General features: G+C 41.1%; 1 protein-coding gene across 6 annotated transcripts in view; it reads left to right on the top strand.

Annotated features, from left to right (window-relative positions):
* Nucleotides 1-23,893, top strand: part of ERICH3 (glutamate rich 3) — a 136,702-nt gene that overhangs the window by 89,794 nt on the left and 23,015 nt on the right. For 4 of the 6 annotated variants that reach the window (XM_051999412.1, XM_051999411.1, XM_051999414.1 and 1 more), the window contains one exon: nucleotides 18,068-18,496. The exons of the other annotated variants lie outside the window; for them this stretch is intronic. In XM_051999412.1, coding sequence (XP_051855372.1) covers nucleotides 18,068-18,496 — 429 coding nt within the window. The remainder of the gene's footprint in view (nucleotides 1-18,067; nucleotides 18,497-23,893) is intronic. 6 annotated transcript variants of the gene reach the window in all.

The raw sequence follows: 23,893 nt of genomic DNA on the forward strand, positions 1-23,893 counted from the left end.
GAAGATTGGACCATAGGCTATATCATCGACCTCGGACCTCTAGAGACTTTCAGTGGAGGCAACCAGCGGTCTCTCGTTGAGCTCCATTGGGAGGATGGTGTAGCAGGGATAGAACTGGTCCCTAGGAAAGCCGGCTTTAGATCATACTTCTGGATGACCAGGGCAGGCCATTGAAACTTTTAGTCAAGTATCAGGGAGTGTTCTGCTTTGCATTAGTATAGGTGTGCCACAGAATGGAATCACAGACCTCTGTGAACCTCTTTTCCATAGGGACAACTCTCAGAGTTCTCTGGGCTAAATGTTTCACAGAATAATTTGAGAGCTGAAAGTTGCATCATGGCCATCAATCTTCAAAGTGGAATTCTATTTTATGCCCTACAAGTGACCATGCAGTCTCATTCTGAAGGCAGCCTATTATATTTTTAGAAACCAGGTTTCTCAGAGGGTCCATGATTGCCTTGCCCTTTTGACTGCCACATATCACTCAAGAAGAATTCTTAAAATGTCTCCTTCCTGACTTCATATTTATTTGCACTGAATTTCATTAGATTTATGTGGGGCTTGTACACCCTCTCCCCTCCCTGCCCCGGGCGTCTCGGCTTTCTGTCATCTGCAAATTGGACGACCATGCCATCTCCCATCATTATCCGAGTCTTTGATAGACAATGGGAAAACATCGCAGGGCTAGCCAGTGGTCCCTGGGCTGGTCCGTTGGAGAACTGTCATGTTCCTGTTGAATCATTCATGACTCTTTTGAATTCAGCCATTCAATCCTGAATTCAACTAATTATATCACCTAGTTAGCATCTTTCCATCTCTACCCCAAGAATTGTTTAAGCAACATTAACATTAAAATGTTGCTAGCTTACATTTCCCAAGGCAAGCCCCTCTACATGTACAAATGAACCCATTCCATGCATCTCCAGTAGTTCCTTTTATTACTCTCACTGTTCCTTTTCTACTGCCTAAAACATGTCTCCCCTACCCTCAAAATACCCTTGACCTATGCACTCCCTCTAACCATCATCGCCTGCATCTTTTTGTGACTAGACCCCTTCAAAAAGGGCCATCCCTAATACTCCCTTCAAAATTGATCTAATTGCCAAATCTCATGGTCCTTTCTCAATATTTACCCCTCTTGACTTCCCTACAGCCTCTGATACTGTTAATCACCCCACTTTCCTCATTCCCCTCTTCCCTACAGCCTCTGACAGTTAATTATCCCGCTTTCCCGATTCTGCCCCATGCTGACCACCACTGCCCAGTCTCCTTGCTGGATCTTCATGGAAGTCATTCCTGCTGACCCTGGACGTCAGAGAGAAGTCCATTTCTTTGTGTGATCTCATCAGGTCCCATGGGTTGCAGTTCTTTCAGTGCTGATTCTCAAATCTGCTTGTCCAGCCCTAATTTCTCCTGACCTCTCCTCTGCCTAATTAGATGTACCGTAAGCTTCATAAATAACACAAATGAAAACCACCTGTCCCCACGGAGCCTCCCTTCTTTCCATCTTCCCTGTTACTATAAAGATGCTCTTCCAGTCACTCAGGCTCCTAAGCTGGATGTTCTTCACTCCTCTCGCCTTTCCATCCCCAGTTGTGAGCTCTGGGTGCTAAAGTCTCCACTTGTGAGCTCTGGGTGCTAAGTCTCCACAAGATGTTTTATAGGTGTCCCCTTCCCTCCTCTGATGCTTCCCTTGTCATCCCATAGGGGCCACTGGGCCGGACTCCTGCCTCAGCTGTCCCATTCCAGGTATCCTCGGCCCAGCTGTCAAATGTTCTTTCTAAAGTCCTGGTCTGACCTTACCATCCCCTCATCAAGAAACTTCCTATCAAGGATCAAAGAGAAAATTCTGTGTTTGAAGCCCTTCATAACCTGGTCTCTTCCTCCCTTTGCTGTCCCCTCCACTCTGCGGTCCGGTGACTCTGGTCTCCTTGAAGTCTCTCATATCTTCCATCTTTCAAGCCCCAGTGCGTTTGCTTCCCCCTTACCTGGAACGCTCGGCCTCCTCATTGCCTCCTCCTCCTGTGTCCTTCATAGTCTAGCTCAAGCCTTACCTTGTACAAGTATTTTCCAGTCTTTCATCTCAGCCTCCTCTGAGGCTCCCCCCAACCTTCCTCAGCTATCTCTCATTTGTATGTAGGTGATCTGGTACGTCAGGGATTGTGGGTAGTCACACGGGGAGCTCCATGTATCCCAAGGGCTAATAAGTGACAGTGCATACTATGTGGATTTGTATGTGGATTTTCTTGTCAGTCATTACTCCTTTCTAAATATTGACTGCATTTATGTTCTAGATTTTATCAGCGACCTGAAGTCAAGTTTACTGGCAAGAGTTTTCAGGCTTATTGTTCGTGAAGTCCCATCCTATGGGACTTTTTCAGTTTTCCGTGGTCCTTCCAACATCACCTGTTGTGAATCCCACATTTGCTGGGACCTTCAGTCTCTTCCAATTAGTTCTCTGTTTTAAGTGACCCAGATCCAAGGGCAGCTCAGTGCTCTCTTTTTACCTATTTTCATTGCAAAGGTCATTTTTTTCCCAGAGAAAAATAAAGGAGCAATAGTTTAACTGTCCTGTCTTTTGTTCATTATTAATGTCCCATCCCATCCAAGCATAGGTCTGGCTCTAAGTCAAGACTTTGAACTAAGACAAAACCAAACCAAGCCCTTAGTTGTCCTCGACGTCCTCGGCTTCCCTTCACTACCTCACTTCATTCTGGCCGCTCGTATTCCTGGCATTTTTACCTAACTCTGTCTGCCCATCTTGCTTTGAACGCCATCTTCTCTATTAAACCGTGAGCTGCTTGAACCCCAAAACAGTGTTTTGCCTTCTTTGAATCCTCAGCACTTAGTGCAGTCTCTGGTATACCTAGTAAGCACTTTATAAAAGCTTGTCAAGGTTGATTGTTGAGTGATTAGTTATTTTGAAATCGAGGCTGATTAATTTTCTAAGTATCCTCAATGTTCTATTTAGGCAGCTCCCATTTTTCCTCCTTGTGATTGCTTCTTATTGGATCCTTAAAATTTCATTGTGGATTATTGGCCATATCCCCTAGATTGACTTTCCCTATAGAATTTTGGGCCAGGGGAACTCACATATTCTTTTGAAAACTCTGAAATCTATTTTTCCCCAAACTAGGTTATTAGTCAGACTGTGTCTGGATTTCTTTGTAGTCTCTACAACAAATGGCAGGATGTAGCGGTCCTTCCCAACTGGAACATTTTACCTTGATTTTTTGTGTTGGATTTGTGTGTGTGTAATGTGTGAGGCAAATTGGGGTTAAGTGAGTTGCCCAGGGTCCCACAGCTGAGAAGTGTTAAGTGTCTGAGGCCACATTTGAACTCAGATCCTCCTGACTTCAGGATCTGTGCAATATCCACTGCACCATCTAGTTGTCCTATCGGTTTTATCTTGTTGGTGAAGATCATGGAATTGGAAAGATGGAAAGACATCTTGGCGGTCCAACCCATCTAAGAATAGAAGCCATTCTCATAGACCTGGCCACTAGCAGTACTTTCTTTTCTTGAAGACCCCAACTAAGGAACTCACTTCTCTTGGGACCAGTACTAAATCTTAGGAATTTTTTCTTGACATCAAGCCTAAATCTGTCTCTGTGACTTCCATCCAATGTCCTGTTTCTGCCCTCTGGGGTCCTCCCTGCCCATGATAACTTTCATACCTCACTTTGCCCCCTTTCCATCTAAGCCCAGAGGCCTCTCTTTTCCAGGCTAAATATGACTTCCATCAACTGATCTTCTCATAATATGGACCCAGCCTCAGATGCTTCTTAGCTCTATAACCTTTTAATCTTTATCTGCTTTAGTTTCCTCACCAATAAAATGGAAATAACACCTATCTCCCAGGGTTGTTTTGAGGAAAAGAGGGGATAATAAGGCACTTAGCATGTAGTTGGTGTATAATAAATGCTTATTCCCCTCCTTTCTTTTTCCTTTCTTTCCCTTCCTTTCTCTTCCCTTCCCTCCTTCTCTTCCCTCCCTTCCCCTTTTCTTCCCTCCCTTCCCCTTTTCTTCCTTTCCTCTCCTTTTTCTTCCTTTCCCTCCCTTTCCTTCCTTTTCTCTTCCTTTCCCTTCCCTTTCCTTCCCTTTTCTTCCCTTCCCTTCCCTTTCCTTCCTTCCCCTCCCTTCCTTTCTCTTCCCTTCCCCCTCTGCCCCAGTAACACTGTTGATTGACACTGGGTGTCATCTGTTGGAAGTCCTAGTGATTTTTCAGAAGAATTGCTATCTATCCAGAAATCCCCGATGTTGTGCTGGCACAGTGGATTTTTTTTGCACCCAACTGCATATATCCAACTTGAATTTCATCTTGTCCTGAGTTTGTCATTAGTGTTAATTCAGCCCAGCTGAACCTGTCTGTCAAGACCCTTTTTAGGTCACGAGTTTGTCTTCATCATGTCAGCTATCTCTCTCAGCTTTGTGTCGTGTGAAAATCCAATGACCATTGCATGTCTGCCCTTATAAAAGCAATTGATAAAATGTTAAACAGCACAGGGCCGGCTCCATTAGGGATTTCCCGCCATGGTGACACTGAGCCATTAACTAGTCTTCGAGTCCAGCCACATAACCAACTCTGAATCACATCAGCTATTGATTCTTCCGCCTTGTAAAGGATGAAAAAATTATCATTAAAACAAGTAAAACATAGTTATTGGTCTTCTTCTGGCATTTAGAGAAAGAGACAGAGAGGAGGCTATGCTGGCTAATTAAGTCCCTTGTCATTACTATATTTTATAGATGTGCGAGGCTTGTGACCTGTTTCACCCCCCATCCATTTCTTCTCTCCCTCCAATAATAAAATCATTTTCTTGATTACTTTTACCTACATTCTTTCCACTCTTTGATTCTTGGATTTCCTGAGATTTGTCTTCTTGATGCACAATAATGCCTCTGTCTTTTTCCCTCTCTTGTTACTTTCTCATAAAATAGAGCCATCCAGAGTAATATTCTAATGTGGGATCTTATTCCATCTGTGAGGTGAAAATGGTCCAGCCTCGGACATTTACCCTGGGCAGATTATTTAACCTCTGTTTACTCTGTAAAATGAAGTTAATAGTATCCCTCTTCCAGAATTAGTGTGATGGCCAAATGAGGTGATATTTGTTTAAAAAAAAGTTAGTGCTTAGTTTAGTACCTGCACATAGTAGGTACTCTATAAATGCTTATTCCCCTTTCAACTCATTGAACCTGAGTTTTACTGGTTTTTTGCCTTCACATTTTAAGACTTGTACATAGCTATTTGGAGCCAGAGGTTTCACTAATGGCCATGTTTGGGGGATTTTGTCTCTCTTGAACTTATGTGCATCTTAACTACTGTTTCTCTTTCCTTCTTTCCTCCCTATGACATCCAGCACTGAATGCACAAAGGCAGTCTTCTCCCTCCCCCCCACTTTTAAAAAAACTCCCCATTTATTTCCAGGACACCAACAAATACATTCTTACCGACCTTTGTTAGGCGTACTCCATCACTGGCCAGGGACCTATCGTCACTCTACTAAAAGCCGTGGGCTAGAAATTCCAATCCCATTTCAGATACCACCTTATAAGCCAGATGCTAATTTTCCCACCATGTTTTTCTCTCTTCAATTTCTTGCCTTCAAAAGTCAGCAGGGAGGAGAACACAGTCCATGTCCCACGGTCTTCAGCTCTTCTTACAGAAGACATCTGTGTCCACACAAATCACCAGAAGTCGGTAGTTGTCTGTTTTGATAAATCTTGCGCGGCTCTCCGCTACCTCCTGGTTACACGACCTGGGCAGACAGTAGACCTCTCTCTGGGAGCTATATAGCTTCTACGATATTGTGGGGCTGGACTATCCCCAGTCTTCACCACTTTCCTTCCTCCAGTCTTGTCTCCAACCCTTCATGGATGATCTTGTCTCTGACCCTTCATGGATGATCTTGTCTCCGACCCTTCGTGGATGATCTTGTCTCATCTCTATCATTTTTTAAAGGATGAGAAAAAGCTTTCTTCTTAGAGCATCCATCTCCCTCTTCTTCAGACAGGCCTTTTCATTATCTAGACTCCTCTCCTTCTCTTCTTCCCTGTCTACCTGGCATTAACAGTCTCCCCCTCTCCCAAACTTCTTGATGAGCTCAAGTCTTCTGCCTCCGCCTCCCTCCCTTGCCCCACAGTGAAGCCTTGATTCTATCTCCTTTCAGAACTCTTCATTGTATTTTAGAACTTGGAATGTAGACTACCATTCCTGGAATCCTTTTACCTTTGCCCTCAAGAGGAAGATCAGCCGGCCTCAACATACAAATATTAGTTAGCCATTTGCCATTGCCATTTGCCATTGCCATCAGCTATGGCAGAAATGCAAATCTTGCAGATTACTTGTGAGGAAGGGGGAAGACACACGAGCCACTGAAAATTTCCTCTGCAGCTCATACTGATCGAGACTTTTAGCTTTACTGCACACTACTCACCTCGGACAGAGTCAATTTTGAATAATAGAGAATTGGACTTGGAGTTGAGAAATCAGTTCTATTGCATAAGGTTTTGTAATGCCCTGTACCAGACACCAGGAACACTGAGATTAAACCAAAATAATTCTTACTCTCAAGGGGCTTATACACTAGTTGGGGAGGGGGAAGGAATTAGCATATCCTTGTGAAGACAACTGTCAAATAAACATGTGTTTATCCAAGCTTTGATTGAACACCTTTCAGGGAAGTGGAACTCAGAACTTCCCAGAGCAGATTTTTTTTTTTTTAATTTTGGGTAACTTCCAGTTGGAATGAAGGTTTTCCCAATTAGGACCCCTGGGTGGATCCTGCCTATTTGTGAAGACAGCAATCAAAGCCCTACTCTAGCCTTCCTTTCTCAAAGCCGGACACCTTCTGTGCCTTTAACTGGACTCCTCTGGCTTGAACCAAGGTCTTTGTACCAACTTGGTAGTCATTCTATTAATGCTCTTTTCCTTACCCAGGACCCTTCTCTACCTAACATGGGAGATCTCGAATTAAAAATCAGAGACCTAGAGTAGTACACATGTGCTGGTATTCAGCCTTTTCCACTCAAAGCTCAAGCATTCAGGGAACACTTATTGAGCTCCTACTGTGGGCCGGCATCGTGCTGTGTTCTCAGGATATAGAGAGGAGAACAAAGTCTATTCTCGAGGAGTCTCCATCTGTTGGACAGATCAATGACTCTCTGAGCCTTTCGGAAGAGGAAATAGGATTAGATTTGGTGTGAGTTATTTTTATTACTGGACGCACGGGGCTCAGGGGGACCAGATCCTCCCTTCCTCGGCTAGCCTCCTCAGCCCTGCAGCACTCACAAGCTCTGCTTTCAGTCATCCCTTCTAGGGAGTTTTCCAGTAGTTGGCATTGGGCTCATTGACAGAGAGTCTGAGAAGATTAATGGCTCTCACTTCTGTACCTCAGTACACTGGCCAAAAAGCTTTACAGGAACTCTCTTCTTGATCCTTCCAATCACCTTCTGGAGAAGTAGCACAGGAGTCACTTACCCACTTTTACATATGAAAAATCTGAGCTTTAAAAAGAACCATTTGCCCAGAGTTTTGCCCAGAGTTACACGTTTGCTAAATGGCAGAGACAGAACTCACAGCCACGTCTGGAGCTACAAACCACCTTTCAGCTGCCTCCCTTCTCTTCCCTTTAAAGAAAGATCAGGATGTCTGCCCATCTCTAGTTTATTTCTCTGTGATTCTTCGAAGGCCACCAGCCGTGGCTCATCCCAGTGAGCCTTTCAGACCGACTCATTCCACCTTGGACACATTGAAGGCAAGTGGGTGAAAGATCCCTTCCCATTCCTTTGGATTTCAGTTTCTTCATAACCACTTTTGTTGTGCTTTTCTGCCTAGGAAGACCATTGTCCTTAGAAGGAAAATAAAAACCGAGAAGCAGAGCAAGGGTTGAGCAGTTCTTCCATCTCTTATTTCCATCCCATCTTCCCTACATCGAGTTTGTCTTTTCCTTGTTCCTCATCCTCCCACTTCTGCAGTTAGACAGGAACAAAGCTTAGCTCACCCAGCTTTCCTTTTCTCACCCCGTCCTTTCAGTGGACTGCACCCCGTTTGTGTGAGTGGTAGATCCCTACCCATATTTCCGTCTCATATACATCTGCTTTGATTCCTGGGTCATCTATGAGCTTCCTATGTAGCCACATCCATTTCTTTTGAGAAGTTTCCTTTTTTCTTTTTTGGGGAGGATTGTATTCAGTTCCATTGCCAGTATTTCATTGTTGAGAGGCTCCTGTTCCTTCCAAGATGACTTTTTTTCTTTTTTAGAATTGAAGGTCATTCAATCCAACCTATATTTTTATTGAACTCTTTGAAGTTGAATGATCTGATATCAACAAAGCAAGTGGGTAGAATACACTTCAGTAAACTTGAAAGCCAGATTTGTGGTTTACCCACAATGTGAATAAACCACCCACTGATAGCTGACAGTTCTCTATACATCTTTGTACCCATTATGCCAGGCAGATTTTCTATTTAAAGCGCCCATCATTTATATTTCTTTCACTTGCCATGGTTCATAAAAGGGCTGTTTTCTCAGAGCACATGTGAACATTACATTGATGTTTATATTTCTATGTGACATGGGGAAAGGGAGAACCTTTGATGGAAAAGAGGCGGCAGCTGCAAGAAGGACTTGATGATTTTATAGAAAATAGAAAAGCCGCCAGAATCAGAAAACAGGTTGGGGAGAAGCTAAAAACGGGGGAGCGTTTGTATGCGAGAATCAGGGCCGTGATCAAAAGATGTCTTAATTTTGTGTTTTTTTTTTAAATGAATGATTAGTTTGCTGATTTCATAAATAATCAGGATGGTTGGGGGAAACATAGGAGTCCGGGGGCTATTTTTGCATGGACTAATCAGCTCACCTTCTTGTGATCAGATCCAGATCTTCTAAGATAAAATTCTTTTCTTCTGATCAAACTGAAAAAAGGTGTAGACAATGCTTGTTTGTTCCCGAGAATTAATGCATCAGCTGGGATACTTCACAGAAATCAGTGCATTGCACGTGTGTTTCACTAGATATATATTATAGGCAGACTGATCAGCAAATGTACCACTGGGCAACAAGACTTATTTTTCACTTGACTTTTTTCCTCTCTCATCACTTAAATGAAGCCTTTTCCTGAAAAATCCCGATAATGCTTTTCCCTGCTCCAATTATTTTGTTTGTGGTATGTGTCCTAGTGGAATGTAAGCTCCTTGAGGGCAGGGACCCCCATATTGTCTTTGGGTCTCCAGCATTAGTATATTTATTGGGTGCCATAATACTTGGTGAGGGTTTGGTACTTCAGCTGACTCTCGAAGACTCTGCTTTAATGGAGCAGCATTAAAAGTGCCAGTGCGAGGTCTTCATATTGATGAAATCATAGATCCAGACAGACAGTATGGTTAGAACGATGGCCTCACAGTGAGGAAAACCTTGGTTCAAGCTCTACCTACTTCAAACTCATACTGGCTGGGGGACCCTGAGCAATTAAGTGATTGAGTTAAGTGACTAATTCTAAGATTTATGTATCCTCTTTGTCCTCAACATATCCTCAATGAAAATGCTTTCTTTTCTTTTCCTTCCTTCCTTCCTTCTTTCCTTCTTCCCTTCCTTCCTTCCTCCCTTCCTCCCTTCCTCCCTTCTTTTCTCCCTTCCTTCCTTTCTCTCCTTCCTTCCCTCCTTCCCTCTTTCCCTCTTTCCCTCCTTCCTGAAATCCCTGAAGTCAGGAGGATTTGAATTCAAATTTGGCCTCAGATACTTAACACTTCCCAGCTGTGGGACCCTGGGCAAGTCACTGAACCCAATTGTCTCAGCAAAAAAAAAAAAAAAAAAAAAAAAAAAAGAAAAAACGCAGTGACTGTCTTGGACCAATTGCTTAATAAATTCTCCATCTTTAAAAAAATGTCATAAAGAAAGGCACATTTGTGAGCTGATTGTGTTCCTATGTAAGCGGGGGAGTTTCTGTCCCTATCTCTTGACACAAAATAAATGTAAGGTCCTGGGGAGAGGGAACATTTCTCCCAAGGACCAGGAGGCGGAGCTGGCCAAGGTGTTCCCAGTGGCCGGATGGATCTTGGTGACAAACGTCCGATTGTGTGAACGCCTCTTTGGGCGGAACAGCTGCGATTGCTCTCAGGTGGAACAAGGGGAAAGGGCAGGGACTAGGCCGGACAGGCAGCTCCTCGGGTTTCTTTCAACCCTGGTTTTCATTTAAATTGGGCTCAATGCAACAAGCATCATGGGGTGTTTACGTTTGCTGGCTTTGTGCAGGATATTTGGGAAGCAAATACAAAAATGAAAATAGCTTCAGGGAGCTTCTTCTTCTGACTGGGGGTGGGATGGGGAAAGCAACATGGATACGTGAATAGGGGACCAAACTTTTGGGGTGGAACTGTGTTTTATCAGTGTCCGAAGTGCCTTGTAAGAAACTTCTCCCCACATAGGTGGGCACCTTTTGTAGAACGGAGAGTCCTCTAAAGATCCTAGAACCCTGAAAAATTGGATGACTTTGCCCAGAACGCCACCGATATGCGTCAGAAGTAGGGCAATAGAAACCAGGTCTTCGGACTCCATGGGGACTCCCCCACCCACTACACCGACCAAGTGCTTAATAAGTGCTTATTGTGAGCTGGGCCTTTGACTTTATATAAAACGTCTGCAAAGTGGATCCAGATTAATTGTGTGATTGAGGAGAAGCGAAGTGACTTGGCTGTGGACACCATCGGGAAGGTGGGTGCCTCGGGGAGAAGTCCAAGTCAGACCTCCAAGCCAAGGCTCGCTCTGTTACCCTGGTTGGTCTCCATGTTTGCCGATCCATTGCTACTGACCTTGGGGCCGGGACTTTCTCACCCCTGCAAGAGTGTCAGTATGAGACTCTATGACCAAGATGTGTCAGGGCACTCAATCATGCCATTGAGTCGGAGAGAGATGGAAATGAAACTTTCGGGGAGAATGGCAGAGTTTCAAGGTCATTTTCTTGATCGCTTTTTTGGAAATGCATCTCATAGATTAAGCAAAATGGTGTTTTGCTCACTTTAAAATGAACTATATATTTTTTGTTACTATCTAATTTACTTACCTTGAAAGATAGAACAGTAGGTCAATTTTCTTTGCCTTTTTTTGTTTTTTCTTCTTGATTTGTAATTTCATTAGGACAGAGAATCTCCAATGAAGAAACTCCATGTAGATTGGCAACTTTTCTCTATCCTAGGGCCACTTTAAGAGGCTAAGTGACATAAGGGTCACATAATGAGGGATTGTAGAAGTGGGACTTAAGCCTATGAGTTCCTGACTGCCACGGCGTCTTCCACACTGACTCTGCTTTATTCTGTCAAAACTGTCAATTAGCCAATATTGGGAATCATTATGTAAATGTTCAGGTGTTAGAGACGAGTATTTTTGGAAGCCCAGAGAAAGTATAACTTGACATCCCAGTTATTTTTGTACTTAATGAAAAACATTGATTAAACTGTTCGCAGTAGACATTTTTGTGATAAATTTTTCATCACGGGAGGGGATGCCCCGATCCCGAATGCACCAGGGCTGGTACAACAGCAGGGAGAGAACTGGCCTTGCTGGCATTTAGAGACTCTGTGCCCCTTGAGAAGTCATGGGAATAAGAGTGATGAGTCGGAGCATGAGAGAGCCTGCTGAGAAATGGTTCATGCCCACGGTAGCTAGGGGGCAGGAGAAGATTGGAATTGCAGTTGCCTGGTCTGGCTGCGAAAAGCATTTTTATTTTTTATGGTGTGGAACAGTCTGGTTCTAATGGTGATTACCAAAGCTTGTGGACTCCTGATCTAGATTCAGGTCTAGAGAGACCTTTGAAATCATCCAGAGACAACGAGAGGAGACTCAGAGAGGAGGAGGCTGAGGGAGGAGTTAAAGGTAGAGTGGGGGAACCCCATTTAACCTATTTTTCCTATCAATAAAGTATCTATTTATAGCTGAAGAGTGGGAAAAACACACAAAAAAAGAGAAATAAGGGGGGTGAGAAAGAGGAGAAAGTGAACTTAGTAAAAGGATTTCATTTGGAATGTTAGTATGATACATATTCTGCCATAGATCATATCAATCCATTAATTACCAAGCATTTATTTAATCCCTATTATGAAAAGACATAAATGAAACACTTTTTCCCCTCAGGGAATTTGTAGTCTATTGGAGGAGACATCACACATCTCTCTATGTAATCTTTTGGGGGTTAGTACATGCGATTAATAACATAATGATGAAAATTTAAAAACCATAGACACAGGAATTCTACTTTTGGAAGCAGAGGCGTGAGACATATCAAGGGTTAAATAAGAGAGAGAAACTTTCTAATGGTGGACTAGGAGCTTGCTCAAGGAAAGGTCACTGTCTGTCATCTGGAGGCTCTTGCCATGAACAGAGGGACACAAGAAAGTACAAAAGACAGGGACAGGCACAGGCATTAATGATAAATAAGAAGAGACCAGTCAGGTTCAGTCTTTGTCAGAATAAAAGGTCCCACCTAGAGACGGAGACCAGAGTCACCCAGCTGAAGTGAGGTATCAGGGAAGGGAATAAAGAGAAATACAGTTCTCGACTTGAAGGCTTTCCCTTTAGCTTTCACCTCTGTTACTATTAGAAGACCTGGGTTTGAGGAGGGGGCTCCACTGATGTCATCACAGCTACTCCCCGGGTCCAGCTTTCCTCACCTTCACCTTCCTCTCCATGGATGATTCCCTCATCCAGGGCTCTCTAACCTTTCAGTTTTTCCCTCTCTCAGGAGATGAGTAAAGGACTCCAAATCCTAGAAGTCTATGTAGATCTGAGCTATGTTCACCTGCTTTATAGGAAATCTTCCAGTCATGTAACACATGTACGTAATAAATATGAGAAAATGTAGGAGACAGACTTTGAGCTCAGCTTTGAAGCAATGAGATACTCTGATAGCACGGAGTGTCTGCTGTGCAAAGGCAAGAAGTCAGAAAAGAGAGCGCCATATTTGAGAAATAGCCAAAAGGCAAATTAGGCCAAAATATGCGACTATGAAGGGGAGGTCTGGGTAATCAGGCTGGGAAGATACTTTGGGGCCAGGAGTGAAGAGCTTTGAATGCCAAACAAATGCAGAATTAGGAGTATAATGTAGTATAATGTGGGTATAATGAGCATACGCTCTCTGCACATCTTATAGCCCCAGCTTCAGGGGATCTCTTTGTAGTCCTGCAAATAAAAAGGTAAAGTGACTGGTAGTAAAGTGAAGTAATAAGGCCAGGGACTGCTTTTACCTCCTGGAGTTGTGCCTTATTTAGTACTCTTGGGGGAATCCTTTAACCCAAATTCACCATCCCAGCAACTTTCTGAGTCTTCTGGACACTTTGGGAGATAGGCCAACTTTTAGGGTTTGGCTCCATATGGTTTGTCAGAGATCCCTGAGAAAGAGGGTGGGAAAAGGGATGGGGAAAGTCTTCAAAAAAACTGACATCTGCCAAATTCCCAGTGAAAGTGTTCGCATGCATTATTTCAAAGCATTTTAAAACACTTACATTGTACAAAAATCAACCAGAGGCACCGGAGACCAAAGAAATCTTGCCCTCAAGGGGTTTACATTCTTTTTAAGGGGTGTTGGTGATAGTGGGGAATGAGCTGGGCAGATCCTTAATTAGGTAGAGAGCTGGCTATGCACAGGTATGTGTAGACATATGTATCTATATCATAGCTATAAACATATTTAGACTCGATATTTGCACGTACTTCCTTGGCAGCACCTGTAATTAGCATGCCGAATCAGAACAACCCAAATGCATAAATGAAAAGTAATTTTGGGACCATGGAGGACGCCAGTGGTTCCATGTGGAGCCTGGAGACTAGGGCTTCCTAAGGGAGTCACTGATAAAATCCTCTGTCATGGCCATTGGTACTGAATAGTGATCTGACAGCTGCTCTTTGCAGGGTCTTTGGGCTCTGAGCTCAACACTGAATCAGGGTCGGGGCTAGCTGGGGCCTGACTTATCTGGCTCATTCTCCTGCCTTTTCTTCCTCAACATCTTGAAGAACTATCTCATTAAAAAAAATTTTTCCCCCCATTTACATGTAACAAATTTCAAATTTCTTTTTTAACAAATTTTTTGAGTTTTAATTTCCTCTTTTCTTCCTGCCTCTCTGAGATGGGAAGCAATTTGATATAGGTTATATTATACAATCATGAAAGACATTTCCATATCAGTCACATGGTGAAAGAAAACAAACACCAAACAACACACAAAAATTCAAAAAAGTGAAAATAGTGTGCTTTGGTTTGCATTCAGTTAGCATAAATTCTACTTTTTTGGAGATGGATAGGATTTTTCATGAGTCCTTGGGATTGTCTTGCAGCATTAGGTTTCTGAGAAGAACTAAATCATTCACAGTAAATGTTGCGATTGCAGTGTTCTGGTTCTGTTCATCTCACTCAGCATCAGTTCATGTAAGTCTTTCCAGGGTTTTTTGAAATCGGCCTATTCATTATTACTTAAATCAAAATATTATTCCATCCCAATCAAATACAACTTACTTAGTGATCCCCCAACTGATGGACATTCCCTTCATTTCTTTCCAGAAATTGCTATCCAGAATGGATGGATCAATTCACTTTCCTTTTCCGAAATGTTAGTCAATATGACAGTTTGTGTTAAAAAGTAAATTCTTCTCTCCAAAGTTGGGATCTTTGGGTTTATTAAACAGTAACTCATTGTAGACATTTACTACTACTGTGTATGGTGTATCTAATCTGTTTCACTGATCCACACTACTTTATGTCTTAGTATCAGATTGTTTAAAAAATTATTACATAATACAATTTGAAATCTAGTATGGCTAGGCCACCTTTCATTTCATTTTTAAAATGAATTCATCTGATATTCTTTGAAGTTTTGTTAATTCCAAATGGAATTTATGATAATTTTTTCTATTTTTATAAAATAATTTTTGGAAATCTTATTGTTATGGCACAAAATAAGCAGGTGGGATTTAGGTAGAATTGTCATTTTAAGCTTGGCCTAAGCTGGAGCAATTCATATTTTCCAAATTTTTCAAACCTGACTTTATTTTCATGAAAAAAATATTTTGTAATTGGTTTGTGTGGTTCCTGGGTTTGTCTTGGCAGATGGACTCAATTTTTTAATGTGGTCTACAGTTATTTTAAATGCAATTTTTCTTTCTTTCTCTCTCTTGCTCTACTGGAATTTGTTGTTAATATATAGAAATGCTGATGATTTATGTATATTTTACATTTTTGCTAAAGTTGTTAAACATTCAATTAGTTTTTTAGTTGATTCTCTAGGATTCTCTAAGCATATTATCTGCAAAGAGTGATAGTGTTATTTCCTCGTTGCCTGTTATAATTCTTTTAATTTCTTTTTCTTATCTTGTTACAGCTAGAATTTCTAGAACAACATTTAATAAAATTGGTAATGATTGACAATTTTGCTTAACTAATGATCTTACTGGGAAGGTTTTAAGCTTATCCCATTATAGATAATGTTTGCTGATGGTTTTAGATATGTACTACTTACCATTTTAAGGAATGTTCCATTTATTCCCATGTTTTCATTGCTTTTTAATAAAAAGGGATATTATATTTTATCTAAAGTTTTTTCTGTATCTGTTGATAGAATCATTTTTGATTTGTTGTTATCAATATGAGTAAATTATAATAGTTTTTCTAATATTTAAGTAACCTTGCAATCCCTATATAAATCCTTTATAATCCTAGTGTATGATCTTTGTGATATATTGCTATATTCTCCTTGCAAAAAATGCTTTACTTAAAATTTTTGTATCAATATTTACTAGGGAAATTGGTTTATAGATTTCTTTCTCTGTTTTTGTTCTTCCTGGTTTCGATATCAGCACTATAGTTGTGTTATAAAAGCAATTTCCCCCCCAAATAGTTGACAAATTGAAATTAGTTATTCTTTAAATGTGTGGCAGATTTCTTTTATGAATCCAACTGGTCCTTGTGATTTTTTCTTAGGAAGCTCAATTGATGACTTGTTTGATTTCTTTTTCTAAATGGGGGGTAAATATTCTATTTGCTTCTCCATTAATCTGAGTAATTAATATATTTATAAATATTCATCTATTTCATTTAGATCATTATGTTTATTGGCATATAATTGGACAAAATTACTCCTAATAATTAATTTCATCTTAATTGGTGATGAATTTACTCTTTTAATTTTTGATAATCATATTTTTCTTTTTTTTAAAAGTAAATTAATATTGATCCTTTCCTGCATCATATCTCTATCCTTTCCCCCATTTTCCCTCCTGCCTTTGTTCTTAGATTTTACAATTCTTTTTGCATGCTTCTAGGACCGTTTTGAGATGTTGCATGAAGCTGCTTTGAACACTTCTGAGTTAGTGTTTCCATCTTCTCTATCACAATAGTGGTTTTTTATGATCAGATTCCTTTTTTTATATTGATATTTTTTTCATATTTTTGTGTTTTTCAATCTTTTTCTTGACTTTTAATTTTATATTTTGACTCTGCTCCTCAGGTGGTAGGGGGCTCTATCCCCAAGCTTCAGAATTTTTGTGTTGCTATTTTCAAAGCTAGTTTAGGATGGGATGGATCCTGTAAGTTTCAGTTCTTCTAAAGTGGTATAATCTAAGGTGGAGTGTAGTCAGTGCTCTTCTGACCTATAGTCTGTGAGTAATGACTAGCACTCTCTTCCACCTGAATTGTGCCCCTCCTGGTCCTCCCCTTCCCTCTGTGACTGTGATCTAGAACCAAGAGTGGACAATGCAGCAGAGTCCTGTGTCTGAGGTAGCGAGGATCTCTTTGGACCAGTGGTGGGACCTTCTTACTGCCTATGTGAGGGCTAGAGTCCAGAACCCGCTGCTGGCCACCTTTGCGTAGCTCCATCACCCTCCATCTTCTGTGTTGTTTTTCATTTATGAGCTTTCATTGGCAAGACGCCGGGGCCAAACTCTGTCAACCGTGCGCCTTTCTCTTGACCTTTGGATTATTACAATCTTGGGTCTCCTACAGCTGCAGCAGGACACACACGTTAAACCATCAGAGGGAGGAGAATGACCGAGCACTAGTGTCTCTGGTGCCATTCTTCTCATTCTGCTCCTGTTCAGTACTGATGTAAATAAGTTAACATGAAACAGTTACCCTCATTTATTAATCCAAGGGTTTATTAAGCTCCTGATATCAATGGATCCCCTAAAATCCTGCCCTCGTTTTCATCAATGTAATATAATTGATTGATTATATTGTAACATGGATCTTTACAGGTTTTCAAAATTTCATAACTGTTCTTAAAGCTTCTTAGAACAGAACAAGCCAGATTGTAATCACTGTTTAAAGGGTCATAGGATTCTAATGTATTTGATTTTTCTCCTCCATAATAAATATCAGATGATCTCAGGTAGACATATATATCCCTAAAACGTCCAGCTGTTTTATCCATGAACAATAAAAGATTTCTGGAACTTATAGGAGCTGGTAAAGAAGGCAGTGTGGTTAATGTAGTGGAAGATGGGCAGGATGAGGAATGGGGGGGGTGATATTTGAATTTGGCTCTGCCACTTCCTGCCTGGGATCTTGGGCAAGTAATTTACTTACTTTGGGCCTTCATTTTCCCATCTGTAAAATGTGAAGGCATTAGACTAGGGGATTTTTAATTGACTGCCCTTGTGTGATCTAAAATCATCCAGTCCCAGGGTCATGGGAATTCAGGAAAGGGATTCAGAGGCCATCCAGCCCAAGCATGCCACCGAGAAAATGGAGGCTCACAGAACTTAAATGTTTGGTCCACATTCACAAGGTACCAACATGAAGACCAAGATCAAACCCAGGGCCCCGATGTGGAAACAGACTTCTTTTTATTGTCTGTATAGCCTTCAGCACCTTCAGGGGAAACGATTGCTCGATCCTGCAATAATCAATAAATGATGGAGCCAGAACGAAACCCCTGGCTCTTGCTCTTTAGTCCAGAGCACTTTGAAGCATTCTTAATAGTTTTGAGGTTAATGAAATTAGCTGGTTATTGGAAAAGCTATAAGGGTGACTGATTAAAAAAAAAAAAAGTAACTCGTGTTGTCCTTGTTTTTCCTGTTTGTAGCTAGGCAAACTTCCTCCTCAGGCTCATCCAGAAGTAATGCATATTCTAGTTCCGGTGAAGATATGTCTGAAATGGGGGATGGGAGAACCTGCAGTGATCAAAGCCAAGAAGAAACTCAGCAAGAAAATCCATATTTCAGGGATGTGGATGAAGAGGACAAAGTGGAATACTCTCTTTCCCAGGAGGTCATGGATGAAAAGGAAATTGAGTCCAAAAGGATGGATCCCGAGGGAATTTCTGAAGATCAAGGGGCAGAATGTCATTCTTCCTTAAAAGAGATCCTTAAAAAAAGCACAAGTGGTGGGTGCAGAGATCAGGCTTCTGGAGAAGGGAAAGAAGAGGAAGAGGATGCTCGATGGTCTTTGGCCAAGACTGCCAAAGAGATGGATGGTACAATGGCAGGGCTTTCTAAGGTTGACGAAGGTGGTGGTGAGTATAGTCATTGAATTGAGCTGAGATTTTTCTCATGCACGGAAGTTGATCATGGCCATTACATTTTTTAAGAGCATGGGAAATGCACTTGCAGCAACCCTGAAGACACAAGATTGTTATTTCCTGTTTGCCTCTGTGCCACATAAATCATATTGTGTACTTGGGTTTGCTGTCTTTTGTTTGTGCCCTCCTAAGTACATCCTCCTGGACTTCCACTGAGAGGCTTGGGCAATAACTGACACGAGTGATCGCCTTTAGAGGGGAGGAAACAACGGGATGCTGGTGCGGAGGGGCAGACCACTTGGGGTACTAAATTCCAGGAGAATTCCTATCGCAGTTTCCGACATTTGGCCAAAAATATGACAATTCATGTGGACACAACCTTTATCACTAGAAAATATCAGAGTTTTGGAAAGAGGCATTTTTGCTAGAATATCCAAATATCTCATCTGAGGCACAGGAAACATCTGCGAGTTGAAATAGTTGTTTTATAGTTACAAACTGTAGTTACAAATGTTATAAACAGTATGATGCAGTGAATTAGACTTTAATCAGAAAAAGTTATATTCCTGCCTTTGATACATACTGGCTCTGTGATCTTGGTCAGGTCACGTGCCTCTCAATGCTCCTGAGAATTCTCTGAGACTATATTGTGTAATGGTGGAAGGCATTCAGTCCCCGGGAGCCCTCTACGTCACGGAAAGCTTGCCAAGTAGAGGAGGGCACGATTGAGTGACTTTTCCCAGGACATGGAGCCAATATCTGGCAGAGTCAGGACTTGCACCCACATCTCTGAGGATATTCCGATAACAAAGGTCAAGGTTCCTCCAAGCTTCAGTTCAATGAATATGTATCGAGACCCTCTTAAATGAGAGTCATGTGAAAGCACCAGCCTTCCCCTGCATCCTGGATTGGGATGCTCATTTGGGGACAGACTCTGGGTATAGATTTATCCGGTAGGGATGAAAAACTCAGGAACTCTGCTCTGCACCCTCCATTATCTTTAATTTAAAGAGCTCAGACTACCTGAGGATCCAGCTATTCTTCTTCCCACTGGAGGAGAATTAGGTGCTAGAATCCTGGCTGTGGTGGCCAATAATGAAGCGAGGTCTCCCCCATCTGTTGTGCTGTGAGTTGAACATCTGTACGCCCCAACAAAGGGGGTTACACACTCTCTGGTTTTGTTTCTTAAATTTAATTAGAAGGAACAGGCCAAGCGTATCAATAAAATAAGCATCTTCCCCAAAGTTTTGTAACATCTGAGTCAACAATAGCATAACCTTCATTTTAGGAATCCGCTTTAAAAAGGAGCTGAGCTTTTCAGTCACGTTGACTTAATTGCTAAATTAAATGATATATTTTGGGATGATTCAGCAGATTTATTAAATTAGGTATGCTTTGACTCAAGTAAGGTGGATGTGTTCATTGATATAGAAACCACGTCTTGATACGTTGAATTTTCATTCCAGAAAACTAGGTTCCTCTGCCTCAATTTAGATATTCAGATGTGTGTATGTTCACATATTATATAATCACACATAAGATAGGATATAATATAATTAGCATATTGACAGTCTAGGTACACACATTTTTGTATAATAAAGGATTGTAATATGGTAGGATGGAGATAATGGATAGATGGCTAGTTACTTTGTCTCTGACCATATCACCCCAGCAGTATGTAGCAGGTTCTTCTGGGATTCACAAAACTGTATTGATTTGTTCTGTTCTTCCTAACATGCTGGGAAATTATGAGTTCTTGACTAATAATAAATACGTTGCTTCCGCTAATTTGGCTGGTACCTCTTCATTAAGGGCTTGCCTGCATTGGGTGAATAACATGATTTGCTGCTGTGTATATTAATTGAGCTCCTTTTCCCGGACTCCATGTGGCCCTTCTCTCCAACCCCCACATATACTGATTGTGCTTCTTCTTGGGTTACCTTCCACCTATCTTACGTGTACATTATTTTGTCTACTTTCTCTCTCATCAGAACATTAGCTCCTTGAGAGCAGGAACGGAGATTTTTTCCCTTAGTTTCTTTGTATATACCCAGCATCTAGCATACTCAGCATCTGGCGCATAGTAGGTGCTTAATAAACTTGTTGAGTGACAAGCATCCCAGTCACTGTTTTTTTCTTTGTTTATTGATGAGTTTGTTTTGGCATTACCTTCATTTCTGAATATTAATCTTCTCACTCCCTTTAGCTTGTGACCGTGAGTCTTTCCTTGTAACAAAGATTTTGAGAAAACAAAATAACTTGAGAAAAAAATAATCACATATTACATATATCTATGTATCTATATCTATATATACCTATCTATATCTATATCTATATCTATCTATCTATCTATCTATCTATCTATCTATCTATCTATGACTCCCTGCCTCTGGGCCACTATTTCAGAAAAGCTCTAACTGCTTTATTTTCCTGTTTTCTTTCCACATTTCTTTTCCAAATCCTTCCCCCCACGATCTTGATCCTTTCCTTCCTTCTCTCCTCTTCCTCCTCTCAGCTTTTGAACCTTGACACCTACTCACTTCAATTTTCTGCCATTGTTCCTGGATGAGACCTGTCAGTTTGCTCTCCTAGAGTCTCATTTTCTATCCATGTAACTTCCCTGAGAAAGTGCCCCTCTCTGGTCCCATAGGTTCCACCTCCCCATCCTAACATCAGCTGCTTGTGATCAAGGACTATCCTTTTCTTTCTATGTGTATCTTAAGCTCTTAATATACTTCTTGGAACAAAGGAAAAACTCAATAAAGGACTGGTTTTTTTCTCTTCTTCATTCTTCCATTCATTTGTAGTCCTCCCTTTCTATAACGAAGAAGATGATTTTCCACCAAGGTTGGTCTAGGGCCAAGGAATGAAAAAGATTCAGTTTAGTTTTATTGTTCTGTAGTTACTGTTTCTATTATTTTCCCTCTCTTTATCTCCACTGAGCAACAGTTCAAATGTCTTCCCACGTTTCTTTGAATTCTTCATATTTATCATTTCTTATGGTGTCATAATTCTGCATTTGTCTAAACTCTCTTTTAAGAGGTGGGTATAGAAGTAGCAGAGGTCACAGGAGCACTGGAAACAAGAAATATCATCCCTGGAATACGTGATCACCTTGGTTTTTGGAGTCCTTGGAACAAATGTGTATCAAACCCTCGAGATGATTGCAGCTTATATAACCAACATCTGTTAGGGAAGATGACAGTTTATGAAGAAACTTTAAAAGATTCTTCCAAGTAAAAGAATATATTCATAACTTCACTGCAAAAAGGAGCCCAGGGGAGCACAGTAAGATTTAGGTTGGAAAGTATAAAGTCCTAGATATTAATAATGGTGTTATAGTGTTTTAAGGCCTGGAGATCAACCTTCTGACAATGAGATTCTTTGAATCTGGAGCGTTCCCAGCTTTGGGGGATCAGACCAAATCAGACCATTGGCTTGAGGAACCACAGAGGGGAGGGGTACGTATGGAGAAACTCAGGAATGACCCAGTGGAAGAATGCAGTCTTTTTGGGAGTAGGGCATCTGGGGGGATATTCGTATCCCCAGGACATTTAGAGCACAGTTAACACGGAATTGCTTCAGTTGACTGAATCTTAATTGAATGATATTCCCCAAACAGTGCAATTGTAATAATGCAATTTTAAAGTAAATTTTCTGAATGATATGGATAGGATGAACCAAAGAGCTAAGGGACTCCTTAGGGGTCATGTATGGTCAAGCACCCTTATTTTAGAGAGCACAAAACTGAGGCACAAAAGGAAGGGGTGCTTGGCTACGGCCCACACTTATCCAGCTGCTTTCTTCCCTCCAAAAGCCCGCTGTTCTTTCAACAAACTCACAAAACACTTATCTTATTTACAGCGTTTCAAGAGGCAAAAGGTTGTTTTACAAAGACTATTTCATTCTATCTTCACATAATCTTGGCAGGTAGGGATTATAATTCCCATTTTACAGATGAACTGAAAACAGATAGAGGGACCGAGGTCCCATAGCTAGCAAGTGTCTGAGGCTGGATTTGAACCCAGGCCTGGCACTGTATCCACTGCAGTGCCCCTAGCTGCCCCATGCATTTTGCTGTGTGGCTCTGGGATTTCATATGGGCACCTGAGTGCAAATAGCCCATCCCAAATGGTGAAATGCTACTTGGGCAAATGTAACAAATTTACATATCTGTCTCTATATATGTGTGTGTGTTTGTGTGTGTGTATATATATGTAATATATATATATATATTTATATGTTTTTCCATGTCTATTTATGACTATTGTCCTTATCTCAATGTCTGTGTCCAGCATCTATCTCTCTGTGTGTTTGCATGTAAGCCCACATACACATGATTACATGTGCTGTATATATCACTCTCCATGACACATGAATGTGGAAGTGCGAATATTACATGATTGTGTGCATGTGGATGAGTGAATACATCCATTCCCATGTGTGCAGGGCCCCAAAGCCTCCCTGCAGCTTAAGCTAAGAAGACTTTTGGGATATTCTCCCCATTTGTCTCTGTGCACACACACGTGTATTCTGTCAGTGTGTTTATATCATACATATAAATATTTGTATTCATACATATACATGCATACAACTGCAATAAATATAGACCTATATGCTTCCATTTACATTTATAACATTTCATTTTAGAACGGATGGAGAAAAAGCTCAAAATTGATGGTCCTTTCATAGAGGGGGGCATGATTTGACTCTTACAAATTTCATTTGTTTTAAAATTTTCATTGGAAACTAAACCTGTCGATGGGGATCGGCAAAGCCAAATACTCATCTGGAGTTCACAAAGATAAATGTTCAAATCCTAGCTCTCAGAGCTCATTTTTATAAAGCCCTCCGGACTTGGATTCAGGAAAATCTGTGTTCAAATCTGATTTGGGACATTTGCTTGCTATATTGCCTTGGACAGGTCATTTGGCCTTCTCGGCCTTAGTTTTCTCATCTGTCCTGAGAGGATAAAAATTGCACTTATCATGGGGGTGTAAAAAATGTTTTATTGGTGGCCCTAGAGAGGGGAGAACATTATTGATTTACACAGTTTTTCATTTAATCTTCATCATTAATATATTCGCTTTTCATCATTTTCTTAAGTCCAGATGATAAAACAGTAAATCCAACTCTATTTGTGGCATTTGCTGTTTTCCGAGGATTAAGACTCGAGCTTTTGGCGGGACTGAGTTGGTTCAAAGCCACACTTGCTGTATTTGCTCCTCCCCCACATTGTTGGGAGGATAAAATGAGGTAACATTTACAAATCACTTCACAAACCTTTGCTGTCTAAACGCCAGCTATTCGAAGATTTCCAAAGCACTTTCCATATGTTCTCTCATTTCATCGCTAAAATCCATGAAATCATCGCCATTATCTCTCAGAGCA

The sequence above is a fragment of the Antechinus flavipes genome, chromosome 4, assembly GCF_016432865.1.
Source record: "Antechinus flavipes isolate AdamAnt ecotype Samford, QLD, Australia chromosome 4, AdamAnt_v2, whole genome shotgun sequence".
NCBI classification, from domain to species: domain Eukaryota; kingdom Metazoa; phylum Chordata; class Mammalia; order Dasyuromorphia; family Dasyuridae; genus Antechinus; species Antechinus flavipes.